This window comes from Quercus suber, unplaced genomic scaffold (assembly GCF_002906115.3).
Source record: "Quercus suber isolate HL8 unplaced genomic scaffold, Cork oak 2.0 scaffold_384, whole genome shotgun sequence".
Taxonomy (NCBI): Eukaryota; Viridiplantae; Streptophyta; class Magnoliopsida; order Fagales; family Fagaceae; genus Quercus; species Quercus suber.
This window is the reverse complement of record NW_027069836.1, coordinates 442,692-453,403: the sequence shown is the minus strand read 5'-3', so window position 1 is coordinate 453,403 and position 10,712 is coordinate 442,692. Positions and strand designations below refer to the sequence as shown.

At 33.9% G+C, this 10,712-nt stretch overlaps 1 protein-coding gene across 1 annotated transcript; it reads left to right on the top strand.

The window, feature by feature from the left end:
- Positions 1 to 8,904: 8,904 nt before the first annotated feature.
- LOC112012943 (RING-H2 finger protein ATL68-like) lies at positions 8,905 to 9,958 on the top strand. Its single transcript, XM_024045312.2, has one exon. The coding sequence runs from the start codon at positions 9,084 to 9,086 to the stop codon at positions 9,672 to 9,674; it is 591 nt and encodes a 196-aa protein (XP_023901080.1). The 5' UTR covers positions 8,905 to 9,083; the 3' UTR covers positions 9,675 to 9,958.
- Positions 9,959 to 10,712: the final 754 nt, after the last annotated feature.

Below are 10,712 nucleotides of genomic sequence, written 5' to 3'. Positions count from 1 at the left end.
CTACTAGTGGATAGCAATAAGATATTAGTGGTCTAAGTCTTATTGTAAAACTTCAATTCTTTCTATAATGAATTCAAATTTACCTTGAGGATAGTTAAGTTAAATCCTCCTCAGGTTTTTTACCGGTTTGGTTTTCTTGAGTGATAATATCTTTGTGTTATTTATCTTTCTGCTGCTATACATGATATGATTGTTTGATTGTGATAACCTAGATCTGAAATTTGGATTAATTAATAACTTGGCTAATTTACTGGGTTAATCCAGTTGTGTTTTAAGGGGTCAAAAAACTCACAAGTGATATCAAAGCGGGTAGCTCTTTTGTTTTAGATCTTTTGATCTAAGAGCTGATCCTTGACCCCTGTTGTCATGGATAATTTGAAGTGTCTTTCTGATCATGTTTCTGTTCATGATTCTGTTGATTTTATTGATGTTTGTGAAACTCTTCGTAAGGAATTATCTAAATCTTTGAAAATTTCTAAGAAATTTAAAAAAGAGTTAAAATTGACTAATCTTGAAAAAGAGGAATTGATTGTTAGATTAGATGAATCTAATAAAGAGAATGAATTTTTGAGAAATCAAATTTCCTCTCAAGATGAGAAGATGAAAAACTTGGAACAAGAGTTAGTTGAATCTAAAGCTAAAATAGAAAATTTGACTAGTACCAAGCCTGCTGATGATAACAGAAGTGTTTCTATTTCTTTTAAGCCTAAAGCTGAGAAAGTTTATATCCCTCCTTTCAAGAGGAATAATAAAGAAAATGCTTATTTTGCTAGGTTAGACAAAGGTAAAAGTTCTGATGTAGACGCTGAAGTTTCTAAACCTATGTCTAAACCTACTACTAGTGTGCAAAAGAAATTTGTTTTTGTGCCTACTTGTCACCTTTGTGGTATTGTTGGTCATATTAGACCAAATTGTTCTTTATTGAGGTAAAAACTAAAATCTAAGACTAGATTTGCTGTTAGGAATACTGATGTTCCTAAATTTGTTCCTGTTTGTCACTTTTGTGGTGTCTCCGGTCACATTCGTCCTAATTGTCATAAATTGAAATTTAAACATTCTATATTTCAATCTAGGATATGTGATGATATTTCTCCTGCTATAAGTCCATACAAATTGTTTCATATGTTTTTAAAAAATTTAAGCTTATTGGCTTGTGAAAGGAAATTGCAGGATTTTAGTTTTCTCAGAAGATAGATGTAATCCCTCAAATACACTCTACTTCACATGAATTTTCACCTACAAAGCCAAAGACTCAAGCTATATGGTTGAGAAAAAATTCTCTAAGGTGAGTGTTGCTTACTTGTTCCTGTTTTAATCCTTTCAATTGTTTGTGGACATGTTTTATTTCAATTTTTGGTTGTTTTATTTTCTTAGGTTTTTTTGATTATTCAAAAATCCAAAAACATTGAAAATTTTCAAAAAGACAAAAATATTTTGTGTCTAGATTTTTTTTTTTTTTTTTTCAATTTCATGAATTATGATAACTCTCTCTTGATTTAGAACATGATTGACATTATGGAGAAACTTGAATAGCATGTGTTATATAAGTGCTAAGTTTTTTTTTATTTTGTGTGAGTATGTACTAATTTGTACATGTACTCAAGGGTTAATTAAGAAATTAATATTTCTTGCTTGTGTACCCTCTATAGCTTAGTTAAGCACTATCATGCATTGCATTTGCATTGTTCATTTAGTATAATATGTGCTTTTTGTTTTTGGTCATAAATTTTTGTAAAACCAAAAAGATTTTTGTGTTTTGTATTTCATATCTTGGATTTTATAATCAATGACTGGCCATATTATCTTTACATAACATGCTTATGTACCTTGTTTAGCTTGGATGAGCTTACTTTATTACACTTTACTAGTTTAAGTTTTGTAGTGCATGATGTGTGGGAAGATGTTTATAGTTCTTAATCACTTTGTCTTAATTTTGAAATCACATGCCTTTGATTGTCGGACTTGATCCTTTTGAGAAATGCATAAATAACCATCTCACCACTGTTTACTAGCCAATCATGAACACCTTAGTGCATATCGTAAGATTTTGTGCTCGAGAAAGTGTAGCACATGCACAAAAAGAACATAAGGTGTAGCCTCGGTTTAAATGCTTAAAATTTGTGTGTACATTATTGGACTTAAAGCTAAATCAAATAATTAAAATTGGTGCGTACATTATCCCAACTATTTTATTAAGTTTTTGAATAACTAAAATTGGTGTGTACAATATGAGGCAAATCAAGAAACTTACATGATTACAAGCTTTTATTCTAGGAGATGTGGAAGTTAGCCTCGGTTTAAATGCTTAAAATTGGTGTGTACATTATTGGACTTAAAGCTAAATCAAATAATTAAAATTGGTGTGTACATTATCTCGGCTATTTTATTAAGTTTCTGAATAACTAAAATTGGTGTGTACAATATAAGGCAAATCAAGAAACTTACATGATTACAAGCTTTTATTTTAGGAGATGTGGGAGTTAGCCTCGGTTTAAATGCTTAAAATTGGTGTGTATATTATTGGACTTAAAGCTAAATCAAATAATTAAAATTGATGTGTACATTATCCCGGCTATTTTATTAAGTTTTTGAATAACTAAAATTGGTGTGTACAATATGAGACAAATCAAGAAACTTACATGATTACAAACTTTTATTTTAGGAAATGTGGGAGTTATATGATATAATTCTTTAGGTGATAATCTCTTTCAAATTCTATGTGATGAATTTTGTAGACTTTGTGTTTGATTTCTATTCACATATTACCTCACATGTATCTCAAGCTTTTGCTAGTTGCACACACTACACAAGTTACTCTTTGCTAAACTTAGTACATCTTATTGTGTGTGATCTTGTTGTGGCCATCCAAGATTAAAAGTTCCTTGATCTTAATGCAAAATGTGTTTAAAGTTTGAGAAATTGGAAATTCTAGAGCATGAATGTACCCGAATTGCGGATTTTGTTTAAATTGGGTTTAATTGATAAAATTGGCTTATTGATTTGATGTAATTGATCATTATTATCTGTCCTCTAACTTATGTGATGATCAATTAGTCAATTTTTTATAAAAATGAACAATTGGTTTTTCAAATTTTTGGGTTTTTGTTAGAAACTCTATGCTCAAGTCAATTTTGTAAATTTGAACTTATATTGAACTTAGTTTCACTACATTAGAGCATGCATCATGACAAATTTTTTATGCACCATTTGTGTTTAGGATTCACATGAATTGCATTATTTTCTGTATCCAGCTTACAGTTTTGCAATCATATCTCTCATTGTTTTCACACATAACATGCATACACTTTGCTGAATTGGGTACTCAACTTAATTTAAAAATTGATTGATTAATTTTTGAGTTATGTACTTTTTAGTATATGCTATTTTTTTATGTGTGATCTATAGAAAATATTTTTCTTAAGAGATATGATAGATAATCAATGTGCAAATATTTTCTCTACTCATGCAACTGTTTATGAGTCACATAGTGTCAAGTTTGCATTGATTGAAAGAGAGAATATTTTTCTTCATGTGTATCCTCAACTTAGTTTTTATCTTTGGTTTGTGTGTCTTTATTCCCCCCCCCCCCCCCGGTAGAAGTTAATTAAATTACTCATTAAATTGTGTAGTGGGTCCTTACCTATTTTGTTTGACTCTTCTACAATAGATTTAGCTTTTCAAGGCTCATGTAAATTCCATTCTTTAGCAAAAGCAATATATATATATATATAGAGAGAGAGAGAGAGAGAGAGAGAGAGAGAGAGAGAGAGAGAGAGAGAGAGAGAGAGAGAGAGAGAGAGAGAGAGAGAGAGAGAGAGAGAGAGATTCACATATTGGTGATTGACTCAACAGACATGAAATTAGAGTTTACAAAAATTACATAATTTAAGATTTCAATTAGACCTTGAGATTTAGCTTCGAAAAGTGATTGACTTAATAGTTGTGAAAATTAGAGTTTACAAAAAAAATTGTGAGTTTTTTGACCTCTTAAAATACAACCGGATTAACCTAGTAAATTAGCCAAGTTATTAATTAATCCAAATTTTAGATCTAGGTTATCACAATCAAACAATGATATCATATATAACAGCGGAAAGATAAATAACATAAAATATGATCACCCAAGAAAACCAAACCGGTAAAAACATGGGAAGGATTTAATCTAGTTATCCTCAAGGTAAACTTGAATTCACTATAGAAAGAATTGAAGTTTTAAATAAGACTTAGACCGCTAACATCTTATTGCTACCCATTAGTAGAAACTTACTGACACGACCACGTGCAAACTCCGAGACCACGGACTCCTTCTTTCTTAAATTCTCCAGCAAGTACAAGCACCCCCGCTTGTGTATCTTTAAGCTCCTTAGTGCAACAACTGAATGATCATCAAGTTCTTGAAGTAACCTCCTTTTGATAATTCTAAGTTTGTGTGAAGGAAAGCTCCTCACAGATCTCACACAAACAGCAATATGAGCAACAATCTTTAGAGAGCCTTTGGGTACAAAACCCTAAAAATAAAAAGAGGCACAGGAGGCACTCTAACCTCTCTAAAAGCTTTCAAAAACATTTTAGAGTTTCCCTTATATACAGGAGTGTTTTACTTGAACCTTAAGACGTTAAGTAAAGTTTGGGTTGAATTGGAATTTTGCAGAAAAAAACGTTCTGCTCGATATTCGATTGATCGAGTCTAAGCTTTGATCGATCGAGTCAGGCTGAAAGTCACTAATACTTTCTACAGCCACTCGATTCCACCTTTACATAAAAGAACCAACTTTGAGCAAGTCTATACATGACTAACCGACTTGTTTTGATCATGGTTTGCCAACAATACACATTAGAATTTTAAATACATGAAATCCTAAGTCTTTAGAACCTAACAAACTCCCCCTTTGGCAATCCGTGACAAAACACAACTAAAAGCTCAAAGTTTACAAAATAAAGCCCTTTACAAAACAAATCCAATCCTAACTACTATCCATCAATTGCAAGTGTAGACAGCAGCATGACTGAATCAACCTGTATTTCCTGAAATACTCAACAAATGCATAAACTCATGTGTGACAAAAAACAGTAAATCAACACATATGCAAACTAACTCTCCCCCTAAGTTAGATACATCAAAAACAATGTTAACTCCCCTTAAACAGAGCATCCTTGTATATTCCCACACATATTCCCAATATGGATTTCATCTAAATCTCTCCCTTTTGTCACGTATTGACAAAGACAACTCATACAAAGAGTAAACAGTCAATATGCGCAACAAGGAATAAAAAAAAANATGAGTAATTTAATTAACTTCTACCGGTTTTTTTCTTTTTTCTTTTTTTATTATTATTATTTTTTTTTTTTTTTTTTGAGTGAAAAGACCGCCTACTTGTTTTATTATTCAACAACTTCAAAATCGGCGCATAGAAAAATATCAATGTCAAACGGAACAGACTCCATCCAAGCAGAAAAAGGAAAAGATAACCTTGCTCTTTGGGCCAAAGCATGTGCCACTACATTACTTTGTCTTATAACATGAGCGAAAGAAAAACTCCGCAAGGAGCTAACATGAGATAAAGTGTCCCTAACCAAATGCCCAAGAGATGAGAACTGCATACCAACCCCCTGCAACCTCTTCATAACCATTTCTGAGTCACCCTCAAAGTGGGACTATTGTAACCCAATTTCCTTAGCGAAGATCACAGCCCGCCTTGTTGCCAACAACTCCAAACACTCCACTAAATGAGGTTTTTTTTTTTTTTTTTTTTTCACCATCACAGCCACCACCGGACCATTAGAGTCTCGCACCACAATGCCCACGCCAGCTTCATAACATTCATTAAACATAGCGCCATCGAAGTTAGTTTCATATTCACCTAGGTTTGGAGGTTGCTATTTACGTTGCCTCAAGAACATATTTTTCTTACAACCTTGACTTGTTTCTATGAGACCATATGAACCAAGCCATTGTAGCAAAGACTTCACAAACTCTCGGTTTTGTCATGATTAACGCCACCAAGTCTTTAAACGAACTCTGTGATGCTTTGAATTGATTTATCCAATGAAATTCTCTATCCCATAACTGTTTAAATGCTTCACAGCCCCACAAAGCATGGTGCGTGTCCTCTCAGCTCAGCCACAAAAATGACAAACCGATTCCGTCAACACTCTCCTTTTCACTAAGTTTGTTTTCGTAGGCAGATTTTCTAAGCATGCTTTCCACATAAAATGCTTCACCTTCCTCGGCACATTTAGCTTCCATATACTTGACCAAAACCCAGTGATTAGACTTGAGTTTGAACCCGATGCTTCCCACTTCTTGCTTCTTCGCACAAGGCTTGATACCCAGATTTTACCGAATATAGCCCATTCTTTATAAGTGCCCAGTATAAGAGGTCAGGTTATGCAGTGATACACAGAGGAATGGCCTTAATCCTTTGGGCATCAAAGGGTACCAAGCATTCATCAATTTTTGGCTTTTCCAACAACCCATGCCGATGTCAATAAATTCTGCTACTTTCATGTTTGCATCCCTTGCCAATGCTAAAAATATTACTCTCCCACTCGTGGCATCTGGTATCCAGTTGTCACTAAATACCCTTATGGACAAACCATCCCTGATTCTCCATTTTGCACCCATGAATATTACTTTTCTCACCCTCAAATGCTTTTCCAAGCAAACGACCCCAAAGACTTTTTGGCATCAAAGATAGTACCATTTGGAAAATATTTTGACTTAAACACACGATAAAATAGAGAGTTTTTTTATCGTGGATAAGTCTCTATACTTGTTTTGCCAACATAGCATCATTGAACTTTGCCAACTCCTTGAAATCCATTTCCCCTTCTTTCTTAGGTTTACAAAGTGTCTCCCAATTTTTCCAATGAATCTTCCTTCTCTCTCTTCTTTGTCCCCACCAAAATTTTGGTATTAGTGTCTCAATCTCCCAACATAGGCCCACAGGAAGTTTGAAACATCCCATTGCAAAGGTGGGATAGCTTGGACCATCGCTTTTAACAATACTTCTTTTCCAGCTTGAGATAGAAGTTTTTTCCTTCCACCCTTGTAATTTATTCCAAACCCGATTTTTTATGTAATTCAAGCTTGCTCTCCTATTTCTGCCAACAACTGCTAGAAGTCCCAAATATTTTTTCATACTATTTTATCTCTGGCACCCCAAGTAGCTCTTTTATAGAATTTTTTGCCATGTCGCTAACAGATTTGCCAAAGAAGAGTGTAGTTTTCTCCTTGTTTATTTGTTGGCCTGAAGTAGTTTTATAGACCTCCAAAATATTTTGTATTGTTGTGACATCTTCCAACCTAGCTCTACAAAATAGCAAGCTATCATCTGCAAAAAAACAAGTAAGATATTTTTGGGCCATTTCTACAAAGAGAATATCCTTGAATTTTTCCTTCCCTAACCGCCTAATTTATCAAACTATTAAGCCCCTCAGAACATAATAGGAAAAGGTATGGAAATAAAGGATCCCCTTGTCTCAACCCCCTAGATGGTACTATGTGCCTCCTTAGTTCCCCATTTACCATAATAGAAAAGGAAACAGTACTCACACATTCTATTGTTTGTTTCTCAAAAAAAAAAAAAAAAAACCTTCTATCGGATTAGATTCATGCTTTCAAAAGAAAAACTCATGTTGATGCTATTGCTATAAAGTTTTATAGTTAAAACCCTTTTTTTTTTTTTATGTTCATTTTTATTTTCTATTAAAGAAGACTTTAACACTTATGTTGATGATTCTTAAACAAATCATTCTTAATTGTAATTGTTCACCCTTTTTTTCAATGAAAAGTAGACTCTTATGATTTTTGATTCAATCAAGAACACCCTCTTAACAATCTTATGTAGCCTATCAATTTAAATAAGCCTCACAGACTTCTATAAAATATTCATATATTTGTTAGGTGTGTTAACTAGTGCCCATATAGCAATCGTTATCTAGAATAAAACGAGTCTCACTTATATTGGGAAGTAGTAAATATAGTAAAAATTAATAAAAAGAGTTCTAAATCCTTATATTGCTTTTACTGAAAGGGGCTCGACTTTCTTAAAAACGTGGCATGATAGAAATACATAAAGTGCAGATCTTGAATATATAAACTTAATAAATCAATGGTCAATAGACTTGCAATCAATAAAATAAAAAATTAAAACTCACAGAATTTGATGAATCAACAAGAAGAGAACACAACAGCAACGTGAGCAATAGAATGCAAAAATGATATAAATAAATAAATATATATATATATTACGGCTGGTTGAGAAAAAAAGGTGTCGTGATATGTAAAGAGGGTTGAGATTGAAGGGATATTTTAGGAGTTTTAAAAAAAATTTCATTAAATCTAAAGTTCCTTCCCTCCCATTCCTTTCAATTTTAGGGAAAACAAAAATTTGAGGTTTTGAGAAAAAAATGAAAAAATGAGTGTTCTCTTGTAATCATTCCATTCCATCCTATCTAAACTCCTAAACAAAAGAATAGAAAGTCGGTCAAAACTCTCGAATAATATTATTTGCATTTCATTCTATTCTCACCTTCTAAACAAAAGCTAAGAGTCCATTTAGATTGAGGGAAGAGAAGGTGAGTATAATAAAGTTGCCAAGAAATTAAACTTAATTCCTATTAACTCTACTCACTCTCCCTCAATTCAAATGGGCTATAACTATTGTGCTTAGGGCACTTGAAAACTTAAGATTTAGGAGTCAAATGAGCCAAATCATCTATAGTCCATTTAACAATTTCATTGAATAGTGCTACTAGTAAGTAGTACCGAAAACAAAGCTGAGCATCTCTTAATAAGCCCAAGCCCACAAAGACAAAAAAAAAAAAAAACAGTAAAAAATAAAATAAAATAAAAAATTCCTCCCTCCTCAGTCCCTAATAAAAGAAAAGGAAAAATAAATGCTCCTTATAGAGCATAGTCCTCTTGCGTTCCCCAACCCTAAAGAGAATTAAATGCAGCAGCTGGAATACTCACCCACCCATCCTTCCCAAAAAAAAATCTCACCCCTAATTCCCCTCTCTTTTTCACCCTCACAAATGGCTAATAAATCTCTTCTTCCTCTTCTTTTCCTCTCCCAATGTCCACCTCAACTTCCACCACCGTCACTCCCCCAACTACCACTAACTACCTCACCAACCTCGGCCTCGGCTACGCCATCGCCATCGCTCTCGGCTTCCTCGTACTACTCTCTGCTCTCCTCCTCTCCTCCTACCTCTGCTGCCGTGTCTCTCGCTCTCGCCGCTCTCAAAACCACCACAACAACAACAACACCAACAACATCAACGAAGAAGGTATTATTCTCCCTCGCATAATCTTTGTCGCCGAGGATGAAGACGAAGACCAACGCGGCGATGAAAACGCCGTCGTTGGGCTCGACCAGAATGTAATTAATTCGTACCCCAAGTTTCAGTACACTAGGAGTGTTGGCGGTAATAGTAATAACACGACGTGTTCGATCTGTTTGTGCGAGTACAAGGAAGCCGAGATGCTGAGGATGATGCCTGAGTGTCGCCACTACTTTCACTTGTTGTGCATCGATGCTTGGTTGAAGCTAAATGGGTCGTGCCCGGTTTGTCGAAACTCGCCGCTGCCAACGCCGCTGTCGACGCCGCTTTCTGAAGTCGTGCCGCTGTCGCAGTACGCCGCGGATCGGAGGCGGAGGAGGTGATGGATTTTAGGTTGCTTTCATTTGGGTGTTGGGTGGATTGGGGTTTTGCTTTGTTTTGTTTTGTGTGTTATTGGACTTTGGATGCTTGCTTGTGGGGGGTAAATGTATATTTTTTGGGTAGGTAGGAGTATTGGGTTTTGATCAAAATTTCTGTTTTTTTTTTTTTTTGTATTTATTTATTTATTAAATTGTTATGGTTTTCGGTTAAATTAGAGAGGGAAATGGAAAATTCATAAACTCGTGACTATCTTTAATCTAATGGAACAGTTGGGGTGTTAGTGTTTCGCATTGGTGTTTGAGTTCTGGAATTTAACCAAATTGCTTGGGTTGTAAACTTACATGACATGTTTGATTCAGTATTAGTGACTGTCTGTGTCAATTGCGGAGTATGGAGTTCCTGTTTGATTTTGAATTAGTGAGAATTGCGTCAAATTGTTTGTTACATTAGTTCAGTGCATTACTATCCTTGAATGGAATGAAATTCTTACAATTTGTAAATTTTAAGTTTCTTTTTACTATTTGAACTTTCATCTGTTTTCATAGTGATTAATTCACTGGAAGTCGTTCATTTTGGGTTGTTATTCGGAAATCCTATTCTTTCTTTTTCTTTTTCTTTTTCTTTTTCTTTTCTTTTTTTTAATTCCATTATGTTGGATTCACGATTACAACAGAACAGATATTGCTACTTTCTAGTTTCTAGTTTCTACGCAAAATGGACACTGGCATATCTACTGGTCTTTGATGTAACACATATATGGAGGAGCCATAGGGTATTTCGTAAAATGATTTATTTTGTTAATTTCTTGGTTTCAACTTTCAAGTATTTATTAATTATTATAATAAATTTCACAATATAATTTTTTTTAATAATTTAATTATATATAGGAGGGTAGAGATTTGAACACCAATGGCTTCACAATATATTAATAGGTATTTAGTTGGTCAAAATCAAAAGTCATTCTTTGTTTGACTTCCTTATTACGTTAGTCTTTCTTTTTTATTGGTCTGTATTCTTTTCAGTGCAGTGAGTTTACTATC